The sequence below is a fragment of the Balearica regulorum genome, chromosome 4 (assembly GCF_011004875.1).
Source record: "Balearica regulorum gibbericeps isolate bBalReg1 chromosome 4, bBalReg1.pri, whole genome shotgun sequence".
Lineage (NCBI taxonomy): Eukaryota > Metazoa > Chordata > Aves > Gruiformes > Gruidae > Balearica > Balearica regulorum.
Window position 1 is genome coordinate 16,778,853 of NC_046187.1, and position 19,989 is coordinate 16,798,841.

General features: G+C 35.8%; 1 protein-coding gene across 1 annotated transcript in view; it reads right to left on the reverse strand.

Moving 5' to 3' along the window:
- Positions 1-19,989, reverse strand: part of IQCM (IQ motif containing M) — a 126,109-nt gene that overhangs the window by 74,173 nt on the left and 31,947 nt on the right. Inside the window, 3 exon segments of the mRNA XM_075750680.1 lie at positions 9,825-9,961; positions 11,322-11,525; positions 17,116-17,179. Coding sequence (XP_075606795.1) covers positions 9,825-9,961; positions 11,322-11,525; positions 17,116-17,179 — 405 coding nt within the window.

Sequence of the window (19,989 nt, forward strand, 5' to 3'; positions counted from 1 at the left end):
GTAATCCCAGCAAACCAAATAAGAGAAAACCAAAAAGTTACTCATGATCAAAACTGACAACCAAGTCTGTTTTCTTTAGGAAAGATTTTTGGTTGTGGGGTTTTTTGGGGGTTGGGTTGTGGTTTTTGGTTTTTTTGCCACTACTTTCCACTGGGAAGGGTCTTGTATAATAACATAGAGGTAATTTGCAAAATAATTTCAATGGGGCAAAGTCCCCGTGCTCTTGTTATCATGACAAAAAGCTGTATGTTGTTATTACTGATAGATTGGAATTTGTCTAAAAAACACCAAGTTATCAAAACCTAACAGGAAAAAAAAAAAAACAACAAAAAACAAAGCAAAGTTAAGATTTTAGGGTTCTATTAAACAAATGGGGCAGTTTCTCTACTTTGATAACTATTTTTCATCAGAAAAAGCAAGTGTGATTTTTATTTAAAGGATTTTGTATCCTACCCAGTCTCCTGCATACGGATAGAAAGAATTCAGGACCATTTTTTCATAAGTAGTACCTATCTCAACAGGCAACAAGAACTAGCTGAAGTTGAGTACATGTGCATTAAGTATGTGTCTAGGGGAAAGGACTAAGTATGAGCGTATACGTGCATACACATATGAAAGACAGTCAAAAAAATAAACTGCTACTTAGAAAATAAATTGCTACCTAAGATGAAGGAGGGTAGATTTAGCTTAGATGTTAGGAAAAAATTGTTTACCATTAGAGTGGTGAGGCACTGGAACAGATTGCCCAGAAAGGCTGTGGAGGCCCCCATCCCTGGAAGTGTTTAAGACCAGGTTGGATAAGGCTTTGGGCAACGTGATCTAGTGGAGGATGTCCCTGCCCATGGCAGGGGGGGGTTGGAACTAGATGATCTTTGAGGTCCCTTCCAACCAAAACCATTCTACGATTCTATGATTAAATCACATACTTGATGACCATGGGCATAAGAACTAGTTCTAAGCCAGTTTTAAACAATCCAGGCCAAATTTCTAACACTTATTCAGTATACAGAGACAAATAATTTAAACTCTTTTCTTTATTTCTCCATTTAAGAAATGAGAATAATATATACTTATCCACAACACAGCAGGATTGGAAAGATTATTGTGCTTTTAAAGTATGGATAAAAATTGCAAAAAAAAGGATGAAATTCTAGCATAATCCATAAAGTAGTACATAAACTGGATATTAGAATGATTCTGCCTTCATAGTTATCAAATAAGATGTTTAAACTCTTTGCATTCATTGCTCTGTCAAGAGATCTTCTAGTATGGGAACAGCGATAATTCATATTTTCTCCTGTGTAACAAGTGATTTCTGTTCACTGAAGATAGGTCATTTTTATTTCAAGATATGTTATGCAAGTCTTCAACTTTATTTTTATATATTCTCTATGGACTATACATACATATCCACATATCTGTATAGATGCATTGTACTGTGCATCTACCAAAATATATTATAAATATTATAATATATATGTTAATAGGTGTGATGGTTAAGTCAATTTATAGGGTCCATCTCCCCACATAGAGCAAGAAGTTCTTTGAACTTTTAAAACCTAATATATATCTTTCTGACTAAGAATACTCCAATGATAAATCTTTTCATGTATTATTGGAGAATAAACCTTCTTAAATCATGTGAAAGACATATTTGTAGCAATAAATGGTGAACATTTAATTTCTCTCCCACATACTGCTATTCTATGCTAGAATTTGTGAATCTCTGAATAGCTAACTAATCTTTAAGCTCATATTTTCCGCTGACTCATTTTTTCTTATTAGGGATCAAAATATCCTATTCAAAGGGTGGATAAATACTTTCTTGTCAAAACTGAGATGAAGTATAAAGTGAGGTCACAGAGAGGTCTGTCCTGAGTCTGGTTCTATTCAATATTTTCATTAATGACTACTAAGATAATGGAATAGAGAAGACACTTACAAAGCTTGTAGGTGACACCATGCTGGAAGCAGTTACAAGCACTTTACAGGAGTGCAGTCAAACTTAAAATGATCTTCATAGATTGGAGAAATGGCCCAAAGTCAATAAGATAAAATTCAGTAAAGACAAATGCAAAGTAGTAAACTTGGAAAGAAATTATCAAATGCTCAGTAATGGGGAAACTGTCTAGGCAGCAGTAAAGACTTGTGTTACAGAGGACAACAAACGGAACGGCAGTTAACAACACAATTGCATAAAGAGCAAATGTCATCCCGAGATGTTTTAACAGCTATCCTGCTGTTCAGGCATAAGAGGCAATGAACCTGCTGCATCAGTATTGGTGGACCTTCAAGAGCAGTTCATCCAATTAAGGAACTAAAGTAAAATTCTACATGAAAAAAAGTTTAAAAAGCTAATGCCATTAAGGAACAAGTGAACTTGATGAGTTCTCTTTATGGAAGGCACTTCATTTTTTACTTCATGTGGATACACCAATAGAGATTTCAAGAGATGTACAGGATCTAGCCACAGCAAAGAGAAAACTTGAGGCCAGAGACAGATGAGGATGAACTGGAGACAAATCAGTGGGTGCACACTGCTGCAATACTTCCATGTTTGTCCATAATGAAATGGAGACTGCCTACATGTACCAGTTGCTGATTTGGAAAATCTAGATAAAGACTCCACAAATGCAAAATAGACAAAGCAGCATTATGGTTACTTGTTAACTATTTTGCTGTGGCACACCTGCTAATTTACTTACACCTTTAAAAAGGTTTTAAAATGTGTGCTATTGTACCAAGGGAATGAACTGCACTTCATATTATTGCATGAAATGTATTAGCAAACTGAGCCACTAATATTTCTATAAAAATATAAATTCCCTGTAGTGACACTAATGAAAACACAAACTGACAGGTGGAAGGAGATGTCATCTGATGAAATAATCCTTCTGGGCCTGAGAAAGGCCAAAGTGCTAAGAGAGAAGACAGGCAACTTGATCAAGCCACTCTATTGCAGTGATCCTAAATAGTGTCATTAGAGAGAGCAGGAAAAAAAACATCCTAAGCTTCAGACCAGAGGTTACTCCCCACAAATTTGTGATAAGCACTTGCAATGAACAATGCTGGCCCAGGGAAGATGGGAAGATCCTTTCTCCCTAATCTTCAGCCAGATGGTCCCACAAGCAGCCAGGCCAGCATAGAAACTGCTCTGTGTTCCACCACTGGCCATACCCTGATTGGCAAGTACTGCAATCCTGTCGTACTTCCCACTCATAACCTGCCACTGGATTCACTGTGATAGGGATCATCCTTCCTCTATTCGGGTGTAGAGACGCAGCTGGCATAGAAAACTAGTCATGTGTAAGGACTTATATCCTGCCTATATGGGTGCAGAGAAGTTCCATCATTTAAATTTTAAACTTCCTCAACTTTCTTTAAAGCAGATTTGACAATGCATCATTATTTGTACTATCTATTAGTATTAGGATGGTGCTCAGGAGCCTTAGGCACAGAGCAAGACCCTCAGTGTCAGATTCTAACACAGATGGAACAAAAAGCCAGTCCAAGATTTTATAACTTAGGTGTAAGAGGAAGAGACAAGACAGGAGAATATAAATAAGACAGCATCAGTCTGGATGACAGGCAGCAGTGTCAGCATACTACTAGTTCAACTGTTGTCAACTATTCAGTAGACCTTGTAGCAAAGGAGAATTTTAAGGACAAAATTTACTTCTCAGATAGTTGCATTGTTGTTCCAAAGCGGGTTTTTAGAACAATTCTAAATATGATGCAAAATGTGAACAGACTTGCAAAAAAATCTCTTCATTAACTAAGTAGGTAATTTGTTCTGTTTAAGTCTCAACTGTATTATCAAAACAACTTCATAAATCCATAATGATGTTTTGGACTATTATTACTGTCAAAAAGAAATAACATTTTAATCATCTTAAAACAAGGTCAGTGGCTGGCCTAGGATACTCTTGGCTGTGTGGGTAACCCAAACTGCATTTCCTGTTCCGATGTGCCAACCCCAGGAGGAGCACACTGATGATATGCTTATAGCAAAACACTCAAGCAAATTAAACTCTTAAGCATGAATTTTACCTTCCTTTAAAAGGGAAAACTGAAACGGAAACAATGGCTTATGTTTGTATATATGTGGTAGGTTAGAAAGGATGCTGGTGGACAAACATTGAGCAGATAGCATTTGGATGCAGCAGGGATCCTTGCATGCTTGTTGACAAACATTCCAGATGTTGTGGGAGTTCTTTAAACTTTTAAACTCATATTTATCTGTAATTCTTTTGGGAAAGAATCAGCAGCCAAGGAGAAGGGTATACTATACATATTTTATTTCCTTTTGCTGCACTTGATAATGAATGACCCACAGTCTTTAAGACCTGAAGGTGATCATTAGATCAGATTTGCATTTAGCCTTGATCCAGCAACCATTATGTAGGAAATGCAAAGCTTTGCAACAGTTCTATTAAGACATTTTACTAATGCATCTATTCATTATCACTAACTCACCTGTAGGGTTCTTCCACAGTGGAATTTAAATTTCTTGACGTCCTATTTGGCTTAAATGGCCATAATGATAGCCTACTTCTGTCTTAGAGTTCATTACCACATCGGTGTGGAGAACATTGTTAAACAACTGTACAATGAAAGAAACTCCCAAGTATTGTGTTCTGCCAGATGCATGAGAGCTATTACACCTTTGTTCCTATTACAGTATTCATAGCTTCCTGTTGCTCGTCCTGTAAGATTTCGTTTAATGAAAAATAAACTGGTTTAGCAGGCAATTTCCTATCAGTGATGCAGGAGGCATATTTTTCTTCAGAATGTGCATGGTACTCAACACAGAAGGATCCTGCTCTATAAATAAGGCTTTTCTGGCATGACTGCAACAGAAATTGCTATTAGGTGTTGCTAATATTTAACAATTTATGCATAAGATGTCACAAATATGAACCACAGTAAAGAAGAACTGAGAGAGAAAATAACTGCAGTGTGCATTGGGGAAAGCTTCGGTCACACAGTGCCATTTCTGAGCTGAACCTCCAAAACCATGAGAGCTTTCCAAAAGCTCCAGTAACAGGCACCAGTTATCATGGAACAGCCCAGTGGAACTGAAAAATGATGAAGGCTCAGCATGAGTCAAGCTCTGAACCACAGATTGTGACAAGGGCAGTGTGGGAGTGCTCTACTACCCTCTATCAGCTTCATGCAAGGAAGCATTCCCTGGGAACCTCCTGCATCTCCCCTCCCTCTCTGCAGCTTGAAGGGGAATTGGCATTGACTTTAATGAAGACACATTGCTTTGATGTGTTTGTTAGAGTCCATTGTTTTGCAGTATAATTTGTTGTTTCAAATCAAACCAGACTAGTCTGCAACCTAAAAGCTCCCATAAAAAACACCTTACCTTCCACTAATATATGAAAATTTAAATATATGAAAATTCTGGACACTTCTTAATGAAGAGATGGCTTATTACCTCCCTGCAAATGTAGAAAAATCAGCAATCAGGCAAGGCTGATATAAATTGAGATGGCTTATAGGCAATGATTCAAATTCAAGTAGAATGTGTGATATTTCATATCCTTAGCCTAAACACTGGATATTTTGTATAAATACAAGACTAGTTAACAAGATCACAAATATGAAGATGGAAAAATCTGGGGTTTAGTAGGGCAGCTCAGAAGGGCCAATTGCAGAGAAAATCCTTACTGTGTTTAAATTTTATTTGAAAATACTCCAATTATCAGGATGCTACAACTGTGAACAGTTTGCCTTAACAACAGATACCAGGATCGGCTCACAATTATTTACCTAAACCAGTCTCAACAAGCACTAACAGTAGTAATTCCAGTGACTGCAGACTACATTAAATAACAAGGTATTACTGCTGGACTCTTCAGCAAATCTAGAAGCAAAATATCTGGCAGACACAGTACCTAAACTACATGCATGCATAGTTCCTCTGAACTTAATGTAAATATTTACCGGGATAGAACATGCAGCACTTTGAATCAATCAGAGAAAAAAAAAATATTTAAACATAGACTACAATACTGCTTTCTGAAAAATATTTAAAGACATATTTTTCATAACAATTAGGTATAATTTCAATGGATACTTCCAAGTAAAGGGCTAAAATTGATTGGTTCATTACCTCTATTTTTCCTATTTTATTCAAAGAAAGTACAGCAGTGTGGCACTGAGGTTTTCTCCTGACTGCATAGTGCATGGCATTCTGCTTTTCAATAGCAGAATGAAGGAGCAGCACAAATTGGTTTGAAATATGATGATATAGCATCATTACTCGTGTATGAAAACTAAAAATCACTGCACTATGACCTTAATTTTAATTGGCTTTTTCTTGAAACCAGCAGCTAAACCTCACCACTGATAGAAAACCATTCAATTATTTCTAGTTGATTCCTAACTTATAAGCGAGCAATGTGTTAGCTAGTAATGCAGTCACTTATTTTTCCTCAGAGTATGGAGAACAAGATATGTATAGATACATCTAAAGAATCATCTGTGGTTAAATTCATTTGACCTAAAGGAAGCTCACTTTGTTCCCCAGAAGTTAAAAAGATGGTTTCAAAAGGATATCGCAAACATGTTTTTCTGTATAAGCCTCCACTCAGCACCCGTAAGTCCACTCCAGGTACCAATGTCATCTTTATTTAATGACCTGACAGTGTCATTACTATATTCTCATTTCATAAAATTATTGTATTAGCTTTGCTTGTATAAACATCGAGACTCAAAACAGTACGTCTAGTAGCCTTCCATATTTTTTTCTATTCCACCTAAACTTTCTAATTCACATTTTGCAGGTATTTTATAACAGATAGTCTTCTTTCCTATTTTGACAGAAAGCTCTTTGTTATGTAATGATGAATATTAGCACTTTGCTACAAATATTCTTATTTTATTCTGATAATTTTACCATCTTCACTGTCTAATCTTTACATCAAATAAGCAGATCCCATACAAATCAGATTTGTAGTTATGTATGATTGATGTAATTAAAACTCTCAAGAGAACATGTAAAATAAAGTCTTCAAGCTTTTCCTGCCTAAATTACTGTTAGTCAAAGATGGTACTCATCATAAATGGAAAAGTGACAGGACACTTAACATCTGGGCACTTATTTTCACAGGCCCTGTTTTATCAGCTATGTTTAGATTCATTAAAAAAAAAAAAAAAAAGACAATGGTTAAGAGTAAAATGAAATGGAAACATTTTCAAGAGAAAATCTGACATTTCCCCCCCACCCCTGTATTCTGACTAAATAACCACAAGGCCAGGGCTCCTTTTCTTGTTTCAGCCTTCTGCAGATCAGTCACATGGCCATACAGGATGCAATGTTCATCCAAAAAAGTTCATTACAGTAATTATCAGTAGATCTCTCCATCATTCTGCCCAGACACATACACCTCTGTCGCCCTTATCTTTCCATTCCTGAATAGGCAGTCTGGTGGTATGGGATCCTCTGCACTGGCACAGAAGATGGTTGCATCAAATCAGTATTCAGCAATTCAAAACATTCAACCAGTTGCAGTGTCTCTCCCAGGCAATTTAGCAAAGTTATACTCTGTTAATAACTTATCTTCAGAAATAATTATATTTGTATTATAAAATTGAAAAAGGGCACTTTACAGATAAGTGCCATTTATTCAAAATGCTTCCATGTTAGAAATCATTTTATGGGTGCCCTTTAGACACAGGCTCATCTCCATGTTTCAGCAATTATTCATCATTTACACGTTCATAATTTGGGAGAGTTTTGAACTCAACATGAATAAGAAACCTACACACTGCTTTAAATGGCCGAACAAGCCTTGATAACACTTCATAGCAAAGAGACCCTAAATAAATTAAATAATGAGTAGGGAAGCATGAACCTTTCCTAGTCTTTCTGTGAACAGAGTGAAAAGTAGCAATAGTCTCCCAAATCTAGGATATAAGACAGAAATCTGTCTCACAGTCATAAAATCTCCTGTTACCATAGTGATGGGGACTGAGCAAACGACTAAAAATACCTGGTCTTATTCACACTGTCTTAGGAATGTGACCTAAATGACATGTAATACATGATTTTTCATGAGAAATTAATTGCATTTACTAGGAGCCAATACTGAGAAGCAGATAATGTGCAAGTATGATGTTTGGTCAGACACTCAAAGAGACCACCCTTCTCAAAGATGCAGCTTGAACACAGAGATGGCTGGAAGAAAGCATACAAAAAATCATGATAAAAAGAAACCACATGTAGGTCATTAACAAATCAAAAGCATCAATTAAACATGGGTTTCTCTCACTAAGTTGTACTTTAAAAGCATTCTTTGGAATTGCTGATACATAAAATTAACCATAATCTCCAAAGAATATCACTGCCCACAAGAATCTCCCAGTTGTGATGACAGTCAGACTTAGGAAGACACAGAGGTAATATAAATTCATGTTTAGACCAGCTTTGGTTCACAGCACCTACATATGTCAGTACAAACCAAAGGTGTGCTACAAAAGTGTGCTAGAGGAGAAATTGCAAGTGGCATCTCCCACCTCAACTTGTGAGGTGCCCAAAGAAGCTGCCTCCATAAGTCTCACCCAGGAGCTGCTGCTCTACACTAAGAGTGGAGCATTGCAGGCTCCTCCACTGACGGCCCTGGGAAAAAGAAAAGCCAGAAGGAAGATGAGACTCTAGACTTATTCAAAGGGCTTAATTGCTTACAGTTTTATTTCTATTTTTAAAGGGTAATAATCTCCCTCCTATTTACAGTACAGGATATCTTGATTCTTGCCTTGTGACATCATAATTTATTTACAAACATTCATTGTTGGGCTGAGTTTTTAAGGATGTTGGAAGGCAAGCACCACTGACTTTACAAATGGGCAAATGCTTTACTTGGAGGTTTCTGCAAGTGCAGACCTGCCAAAAAATGCTCTACACTCTCTTAAGTATATTCCAAGAAAGTATGGGATTATATTCCAGCATTGCTAGACACAATTGAATTCTAGAAAATGCTCCACCTTCTTGATTATGCCTTCAAGCTATTGTCATTTATGCTTCTCCTGACCATTGCTGTTTATTCTATTGTGCGTGTCCATTAATTTTCTACCATACAGCTGAACAACATCATCTATCTTCTCTACGACACTTGCTTGACTGTACAGTAAGCCATCAAACTGATGAGGAAACGGGAAGCAAAAGCAGGTATAAAAACTAGTTCCATTAATAAAATATATACTACATGGATTGCTCAAAAGGATCTGCAAACGGGTCTTCTTTAAAGACGCTCACTAAACATACTAGTTATTTATTTCATTGTGGGAGATGTTTAAGTGATATTCATTTTCTGCACAGTCCTTCAAAAATACAATAGGGCAATAATATTAGGGGGAAAAAATCTTGGCAAGAATGAATGAAGAGGATAAAGTGTTAAGAAAATTGTGTTGATACTCAGTTTTGCACTTTCTCACCTACCATCTCATTACAAGTCCTCCTTCCTGACAGTTTGTGACACTGCCCATCATTTAATAGTTAACAGTCCAAGAAACACAACACAACACAACCAAAAAGTGCAGCGTGCGAGAGATAAAATAGTTAGTGATAATAGTTAATAATTAATGTCCTCATCAAGTGACCAGGAGAATCTCTTTATTCAAGCTAAACCCTACAGTTCTGCAGTGCTAGAATGACATCTTAGAAATGCAGCTGTGCATATGGAGACATGAAATCTTCCTGGCACCAAAAATCACTTTAAAATAATTGTATTGCGGACATGGAATATTACTTAAGAATAGACACACAACTGAAATTAAAATAAAATATAATTCTATTTAAAAATGTGATGACTTACATTTTTTCTCGTTGATCCACTCCTCTAATTCAAAATACTGAAGTGGTGTAGAGAGATTCAAAACACCAGCTCAACATTTAATGCAGGCTATCATTTTACAGTAGTACCTTACAACTGCTGGTAGGGATGTTCCATGACTTGTAGACTGCAATTACAGATAGGTTTTACTTTCACTGCCGTAAGAAATAAGTGAAGAGTGACTAAAGAAACAGACAAGAATGTGGAACTAAAAGAGGTGTGCAGTGTACAAGAAAATCTTAAAAGAAAGCAAGAACAAATTCCATTCCCATAAACTCGTATGGACAGATACATAAAAACAATTTCTCCATAGTGCTTATAAGGGATGATCCTTTCCAAAGGTGATTGTATAAAACTATTCTATTTTGGGATAAATAAATTTTATCCCAAATTACAGAAGTAGATCACCAACTATGTGAAATACTATCTGCACATAATCAGAATCTTGGGGGAAAGACAAGGTTCTGTATCTCAGCAGAGGAAAAGTAGAACAGTGAAACTTGGCAAGGTGAGAAACTCAGTGTTCAACATTCTTTTTTTTTATTTTTTTTTGATTAAAGTTTTTTGTGGGAGGAAAAATACATGTTTGTTTTCCACAGCCCAGGAGCAGATAGCAAAAAATGCTGTCTGACCTCATCGTTAATTGTATCAGTGGCAAAAACTCCCTCTCCTCTAGTATATAAAGTGAAGGAATACTTTTAAAGGTTGATGATTATCAAATAGTATGACCTGATTGTTATTATCCTAATTTAGAATTCTGGAAAACTAATAAAATAGATTGTTTAATGGATGACTTAGTTCCTATTTGACCTATTTATTTGAATTAGGTACAAGTTTTTTTATGATATACTTCTTATATTGGGGCTTAGAGATCACCAGAAAAATGATATCTTAACTGAAGTTATGCAGCCTCCATTAACACTCAACCTGCAATGTGCATAAGCTCTTTTAACTTGATATAAACTACAAGACAGAAGGCAAAAGTGCATATTACAGCATTCTAGTATGTCATTTCTCAGGAACTGGTGCGTCATTTAGCAATACTAGATGACAAAATGAAAAACAATAATTATACTATAGAATCCATGATTATTTTTTTATAAGTAAGTGAAGCTTAAAAGGGAGTGGGAGAGGAAGAGTGCAATAAACAGTCTCTTAGTTACAGCCTGATTCTCTACCTGAAAAACTGCAAGCCCCAGAATTAACAGTACAACATGTATGTACACCAAGACTCTCTGAAGGCAGAGGGAGCAAACGTCACACAGGCCATTCTCTTCTAAAAACTAATAGAGAGCCTTCTTGAGATCAAGTAATGGAAATGGGTCCCAGTAGAGCACTCGCTAACACTGAATTCTCCCTAACCTTGAAGGTGCAGAACAGCCATGACAGACAGACTAGCTAAGCATGGGTGTTTTTTTCATAGCAAAATTTTAATAATCAAGAATTCTTAACTACTAGAATATGGTACATGGATTAAACAATCAAGACGTTATCTTAATCTTTACTGTCTTGAATGCCCTGTGTTCAAGCCACCCTCCCACATATCTTTCAATGCAAAGGGCTGCTTTAAGTACTTCTCTATTGCTAATATGCTTTCTACTATCACAAGAAGCTTCAAAGACTTCCAGGTGAGTTACATTTTTCTTCACCTTCTTCTGAGTTTGAAGGTCAAGGCGTTTGTCACTAGAAATTAAAGTATGGAAGATTTATTTTTCAGTTTGGTGGACAAGTGCTGGAACTATGAATCAAAATTCTAGAAGACAAATTGAAATGTGCACCTAAAATAATTACAGAATCACATAGAATCCTTTTATTTACATGAATAGCTTGAAAAGATTGAAAAGGAACTGTTGGTCATTTACCATCTACAATTACAGAATTAGCATCCAAATCTGCTTGCCAACTCTTCTGCTGCAGCTGTGTAGATCTGCACAATGCCCATGGCTTTGTAAACTAGAAAGATTAAGTTATTATTTCAAACATTGTTAACATTTTGAATTCCTATTCAACTGTACAGTTTTTTACAAAATGGAGAACACAGAAAGTCATATTTTGTGTGAAAATACACTATTTAAAAAAAAAATTATTTGATTAAGACTAAAAAAATAACTTACATACCAGCTCTTACAACTGAACTGATAATACAAACTATAGCAGATAGACACATTGAAACCTTTAAGTGTCTCTTTCATCTGAATGCTAACTTCCATGGATTTTATTAATGTGTATTCATTAAAGTTGCCAGGAAATATACCTCCCAAAAAAATATTTTACAAGAACATAGAAAAGTATTGAAACCAATCCTTTTCATAAGAACACACCAGGAAAAGCTGTATTGGAGATTTTCCTGTCAAAACAAGATAGTAGAAACACCTGAAAGGTCAAGATATTCAATAATCTGAATTGTACATGTACTTGCTACAGTAAAATTAGTAAAAGTAATTTTAAAACCCTGAAAGCTCTCAACTTCGTCTTGATACAGAATGAGTAGAAAGGAACTCTCCCAAGTTTCATTTCTAAAGTCCTCCTGTGTGATTACTTGCCCATGTCCCAACTGAGGAAATGATCAAAATATATATGATGAATAATCAAAATGCTACATTTTGCATTTCAAGCAGTGTAACTGGCAGAAATGTAAACAAAAACATAGCTGAGGATTTTTCATAAACCACATTTAGAACTTTTTTTTTTTTTTCTGAAGGTACAATTGTGAATCAAAATAGTCATTTTATAGTAAAGGTCATAAGTAGCTGTGTGCTGTAAAGTCAGTTGTAATTTTATTTACCACATTCAGATTGTGCCAAGACTAAACCAATCTGCTTGAAATATCATTGAATTGAGAGGAAAATGTTTTTTGATGCTTGGTCTTAATTAAGCAAGGTGCTAGTCAGATAAAATGCTTGAGAAATTGAGATCTGAGCATTTATCAAAATCTTATCTTTTGATGGGTTTTTTGTTTGGTTTTTGGTTTTGAGTTTACAATATATTGTGAGGGTTTTTTAAACAAAATAACTCAGATGATGAATTTCAAACTGGTTATTTTCTGGTATTCTGTAGCACTTTCTCTCTCTAGCCAAGAGCCTGCAGGATTTCTCATCGGACCATCTTCTTATAATTAAAAAATATCATTTGCACTTATTCATCATTCCACTCTATGTCACCAAGACAAATCTGTTCCATCAATCTTGATCTCTCTACTGGCTAAAAAATCTTCCAGGTATTTCATATAACCTCACAGTATGGGACCACAATTTCAGCACTCACTTATAATCTGGTACACCCTCTAACCTTTTCCACTGAACAAAGAATGAAACCTTCTACCAGTTTAATTCAGCCCCATACCAGCAGAGCTTGTGCATTTATTATTTTCCCCAGCGATTCTATCAGAGAACAGCAGCATTTTAATTTGCCTGTAGATTGTCAAGTAAATTGCAGTTTCATAGGTGGCACGGGGAAATGAGTGGACTCATCACCACAACTGCTTCTAGACAGGTCTAGCCAGTTTGCAGGTGATGCCTATCTACTCTGAGACACGAGAACGTGCCAAGCATGAGGATACCCAAGACCTACATCTCTGGACTGATCAAATCAACTGTCCTCAAACCAGGGAAAAACATTATGTCAGGGGGAGACTGAAGGGAATACCTGACTTATTAGAAACATGGGTATATAGAATATACACAGTATTTCTATAGATTTTTTTTTTCCAAATTTTGGGAAAATTTTTATCAAAGGCAACAATCTATGTTGGGAGGGCAGGTCCCATTGTGCTATCTTACAGGAAGAAAAGTGTTAAATGTTTTCTTAACACTGTTTTCAGATTTATTTCAGATTCTAGATATAGTTTGACTTTTCAAGCAAGATCCTCAAATCACTATGTAAGTGGAGGTAGAGGTAGGTTATTTGGGGGAGGCAGGGCACTCGGATGGAAGGAAAGAAAGTCTTCCTAAAATCAACACATTTTACTTTTTTAAAAATGAAAATGTATTTCAGAACAATTCTGATTTTGTAACCATTACATTCTTTTTTAAATCCACGATAATAAAAATGATGGGAAAGATACGGACAAGTGGCTGTTTGAAAGATCGAGTGTACAATCAAATCCTCACTTAGGTACAGCAGCTGTCTGCACTACAGATGTCTTTGTAAAATCCAATCCATGCTGCAGCTCTGATGGCAATGCATTAAATGGATCTTCCTACTGAATTATACATGTGGCAATTTTTTTTATAATCTCACAATCATGCAATTTACATATTCTGATTAATAGTGCTGTGTAAAGATATATTTAATATGCTCTGGCACTGCTGTAAAAATAATGTCTTATATCAGTATTTTGTGCTGTTCTTAAAGATTAATTTATTTTAAGGTTCTGTTCAAGTTACACTGTTCTTATATGCCACAAAAAATGCATACTAAACTACCACTTGCTTTATGTGATTTCTCTCGGTCACACTATCTCTAGTGATAACTTTTACAGGAAAATTTGTTGGTTTAATAGAAGAAAATAGCTAAACAGAAAAAATAAAAGGTAGTTTTTATGTAATAAGTGTTTAGAACATACTAGAACAGAACAAATACCAAGCATGATGTTTGAAAAGGAATTTCTATCAAACCAACAGTTTATCTGCATTAATATATATTCCATCACTCACAAATTTCAGTTCAGATAATGCTACTAATTAGTTTTGGCTGATATCGGAGTATTTTGTATGCCCCATTTATAAAAGCTGTATGCCCATCTGTTAATAGGTTGGAAGTGATTAAAGGACACTTATTTTGGCTGTTGCATTGGCCAAATCATTTTAAAGCTGCAAATATGTGACAAAATCAGCTAAAGGTTTGCCAAGTTCAGGACCTGATTTTCCTAAAGAGTTGTGGTGTCTGCTTCCTTTCCCTCAGATCTCTAGCTGAAAAGCATTTCTGCTATTTGTATAATAACTTTGAAGCATTACTTCTGAGATCTTTACTAAAATGTGGCTTACAAGTGTACTCAGTATTACTATATTTCAATGCCTATGCCTTCTCTTCCTGTCTACTGTTTCAGCAGTGTGCATAAAAAAACCCAGGAAAATAAGAAATAACTCAATATGGGAAATATCAGAGGAAAAAGAAGACAAAACAGAGGGTAAAGAATTTGAATGAAAAAGACAGTCATGGATAGTGAGCTGGGATTCAACACCAAACCAAAAACTGTAATGGCAAGAGATGTGTGTGCCGTTATTGTGAGATGATTACAGACTTCAGTTCCATCTGGGGAAGAGTATTTCAGTCATGTGTTTAACTTAAATGAAGACAGGAATTAGTCTAGTACAGAGAGCTGGAATAACTGCCGTTTACCATTCACATCCTATGGCCTACCTGAAGGCAAATCTCACATATTAAATTATACCCTGCGTTTTCTCCATATACTTAGCTTGATGCTTTACAGGACAGATGGTCAGGACAGAACCCAAGCTGACCCTTACTCCAGATGAAAAGTAGCAATGGAGTTGTGAAAAGAGTATTCAAACAGATATTCTAACCCTAGTTTGTCTGCAAACCCCGAATAATTTTTTTTCCTTGACTGGATTTGAACTGTAATACCAAAGGGAGAAGACCAATAACTAACCCTAGACTTATTTGCTTCATCTGCAAATTTAATTTTATAAATGAGAAACATAAAGTGCTTCCAACATACATTAAAGACATACCACCTGCTTTGTACTACTTTAATGGAAAATCTGTCAAGCACTTTCTTTAATGATTGTGTGTCTTAAAAATTCAACAAATGAAAGGATTATCACTGAAATCATATTAATCTGCTAAGGATTAACAGCCTACTGTTGAAAGACTTCATGAACTGCAATAGGAGAGGATCCGAAATAAAAAATGCAAAGAGCTTTTCACATAAATATTGCAGAAAGATTGTAGAGGCTGAAGCAGCAAGAGTGAAAATGGACTGAAACAAAGAATGGTGATGTGAATCAAACACTTCAGCATTGAAAATAAAACAAAATCATAGCAAACACGCTATAAGCTGTAACATCCTTACCACCTCTGTACAGTTTACTCATTTTCTCTGTACGTTTCTGTGACCAGTTGCACTCTTATTATCATTTGTAATTTTAAAGAGATTTAGATAGATTATCTGAAATGTCTTGTTTAAAGAATGAAACAGAATTTTATTGAACATTCTGAACTTAATGAAATACTGAGAATGAAGTCTTGATTTCCTACTGATACAGTCTTCTTCTAGGGATAGAAAGACACTCCCTCAGTTTATAAAATACTTTAACAGTACACAGTTTAGCTTTTAGAATTTCAAGAAACAAATATATTATTTTATTTCTCTGTTACGTTTTCCCTGCCTGTAGAACATTAACGAAATCATGGCCAGGCATTTCTTGTTATTTAATGGCCAACAAAGTTCATTTCATCAAACCTCATTTAGTAGTTATCCATATTCATGAAGACACTTAAGGATGTGTTTGATTTTAGCTTTAGTAGGATTTAAGGATATGCTTAAAGTGAGGCATATACTTAAAATGCTATGCTGAATTTGGATAGAGGCAATTGCATGCTTACCTGAGCTAGAGTTAAAATTAAGCATATGCTTAAGTGTTTTGCTGAATACAGATGGAGTGCTGAACTGGAGCCCAGTGATTACTCATAAGTGTCAGTATGTTCTCAATCCAGAAATTATCACTTTACAAATAAAATCTGAAGATATGCATATACATAATCAATGTATGGCTGAGTAGAATTTTGATGACCAGCTAATTACAATTCATGCAGATATAAATTAAGATGATGATGAAACACTGCTTAAATATAAAGATACATCCCAAATTATTCACTCAGGTTCTACACAGAAGGCAAAACATGACAAGGAAACAACACGGAGGAATAAAGGCAAGCCATAAGGACAGGCACAATAGCTTTCATTTCCAGTTGAAGACACAGTTTTCAACTTCAGTGGGCCTGATACTAAAATTTGCCTAGTTTCCTGAGGCTGCAATGATGTTAATGGGAGATCAAACAGATCTCATTCATCGCACAGAAGAACCCAGAATCACCTTTCTGAGGTTTTGCACCTTAATGACATTGAGAAACTATGGATTCTACTTGGAAATAGTGTAAACGTATGACTAAGAGCTATTCATGCTTTCTAATGCCTTTGTCAGTTTTCAGTATTAATTTCTAAAAGAAAAATATTGAAAAATGTTTGAAAATAAGTAAATCAGTTTCATCTGCTGCCATATTTACAAAAGATGAATAGGAAAAAAAGCACCTCATATTCCTCCTTTCTGACTTAGCACTTGATGCAGCACTCTTCTTTTTGTTGGTTTGGTAGTCTACCACAATCTGGAAAGACAGAAGAAAGACCTAATCCATTAGATAGGTAAAATCTAAGACAGCTTATAATTGCCATGTATGTCAAGAACTGTACATATACTTTAAAAGACTCTAAATTTAGATAGGACTTACTGTTTTACTGAGCAAAACTAAAAAGTTCAAAGAAATAAACCAACCTAATTGGTAACAGCAGATATTAGGGATGAACCTAGCAATACTGTGTTATAAATTCAGATGTACAGGTTCAAAAAGGGTAAATATTGCTTTCTTCTTTCCATCTCCTCAATGACTACTCCCTGTCCTCCTACATTATAATTCTAACAGCGTTTTCATTTAATTAATTATGAAAACACAAAACCCACAAACATTTGCTATCACTGTTTGGCTTTTGTTGTGATGCATTTCCGATCTGGCTACCTCTTAGAAAGGAGATCATCATCTGTAAAAAGGCTCAGAGAAAAAAAGAAAGAAAAAAACCCCAAAACCAGTATATAACTGAAGCATGTAACTATAACCCCCTCAGATGTCCTTTGTCATTTTAATTCTTGTGTTCCTGAAACACAGCGATAAACAAAGCATGTTTAATAATAGATATCTGACATCACACCAAATACCAACCCATTCCAATATGCTCTTCCTAACAATGTCCAACAAAGGAGTATAGGCAGGCTTAAGAAACATGGCACTTTGAAGGTTGGTTCATCTCCGTTATAGACTTCTGATTATCAGCAGTTTAGTGATTGAGCTAGAGACAACATGTTTAATAGCCACTGAATAACCAATCAGACATGAAATTGTCTAATCCCTTTTTTGATCCCTTTTCTATTTTCAGACTTTGCAACACCTGTGGCTGCCAGATCCACAATTCAGTTATGCATTATATGAAAAAGATTTTTGTATTTTTTTTTCTAAATATGCTACCTGGTGATTTCATCACACCCCTCTAGTTCTTGAGCTAGAAAAACAATATATTTTATTATTAGCCCTTCCCCCACTTTCAAGATTTTTATTCCTGCTCTGTTACCTCTGTCATCTAGATTTTATGATACTGAATCAATGGATGGTAAAATGGTATATGATATCCATTATCAGTAAATACAGCATGAAACAATTTCCCACCTGACAATTCCCAGCTTACTTAGTCTGTTTTATGACAGAAACTGTTGCACACCTCTGGCAATGCCATACACTACCTTCTAAATTCCTTCTTTTTAGGACAGCATGGCTGGCACGTGGTATTTAAGACATGGGTGTACTGAGGATGTAATAAAACTTCTATCCCAATCAGCAGCCAGCTACACAGGTACTTTGATAGTCTTAGTAAATTCCAATTAGATTACCAGCATTACAGCTTGTCTCAGAAGTCTTCCTATCAGATAAGGACCTGATGCATTCAATCAGCTGAAGGAAAGACCGCATGCCTGACAGGTGATTTGCTCCTATCCACCTCATTAAAAAGTGAGTCCTACTGGTTGTATGTTTCCACATATTTTTGGCTACCTCATACTTCAGATCCTGCTCCTTAGTCTCATTTATTCAAACCAGAGTCTCATATTTAATTGTATGCTAGCCTTGCCTATTATCTACCAATTTAGATTTTACCATGCTCTATGGAGTTCCTGATACTTCAGCCCAGCTTCCAGCTATGCTATCCTCCCAATACTTCCACTGATTCTTCTTCTGACTTGATGTGCTTGGCTTCTGTCACTAACTCCTGACTGTAGCCTCTCTTCACACTGCTACTTGCCTCAAATTACACAGACATAGTAATGTTTTCTGTTCACCACTAAGTTCTTTTCCATACCCACCCTCCTACTGTGTTTTGCACTTTAGCAATTTCAGGCAAATAACCACAATGATTCCAAGTTCCTGCCTGTGTGAAAATGCCAAATTCAGAGCTCATTCAGGTGTATGTGTATAGGGTGATTCCCTCCACCAAATGCTTTCATTACTTTTTCAATTTCCAGAATGTTTTCATGAACAAATAACAAAACATGATTTCATTTGAAATATCAGATGTGGTACATGCTACATTAATGTCGGCAATGCATTAAGTACAACTAAATCACTCTTTTAAGTGTTCATTTAGCAAGTCTACCCACAAAGCCTGAATGCTAGACACTGATTATCATTTTTTAATCAAAGAATGCAGATTTTAAAGGCTGCAAGTCAGTGTGCTGACTTGTATTACAGATTTCAAGCAGTGAGGTATGAGTTACCCAACTGTTAGAAAAAAACCTTCTTACGAGACTGCTCTTCAAGCAATTGTTATTGCAAACAGAAGACCTGGCTCTGCACACCCTTGTATAATTTGCAATCATCAGCCACCAGTGCAATTAACTGTTATCTGGTGGGAGAGCTAAAATGCATGCCCATGCTCAGGAATAGTCTTATTTAGTACATCATTTTATAGGTGTATGGTTCTTTGGTCATTTATTTATTAAGTTCTGTGTCACCACTGAGTATTCTGCTCCAATTTGGTTGGCTTTTATACTAGCTTGCTATATTTTGGTCTTCACTTCTGGTTTTGATCTAGGGATTTGAGCCCTGAAGTTGCTCCTCCCAGAGCTAGAGTAGCTAAAGCCATCATTTTATCAATCCCATTCATCCATTTGGAAACCTGTCAGGCATGTAAGGCATATGCTGAAAGGCAATCTACATTTTAGTTCATGTGGTCTAAAGGCAAGGCAATGCCTAATAAAGTCACTATCTATGATTTAATATGAAGATGAAATTACACTTCTTGTGCAATTGAGATGTGACTAGTTATTTTATTGGATGGTAACACCAGCTGTCTGAGAGAAAATAT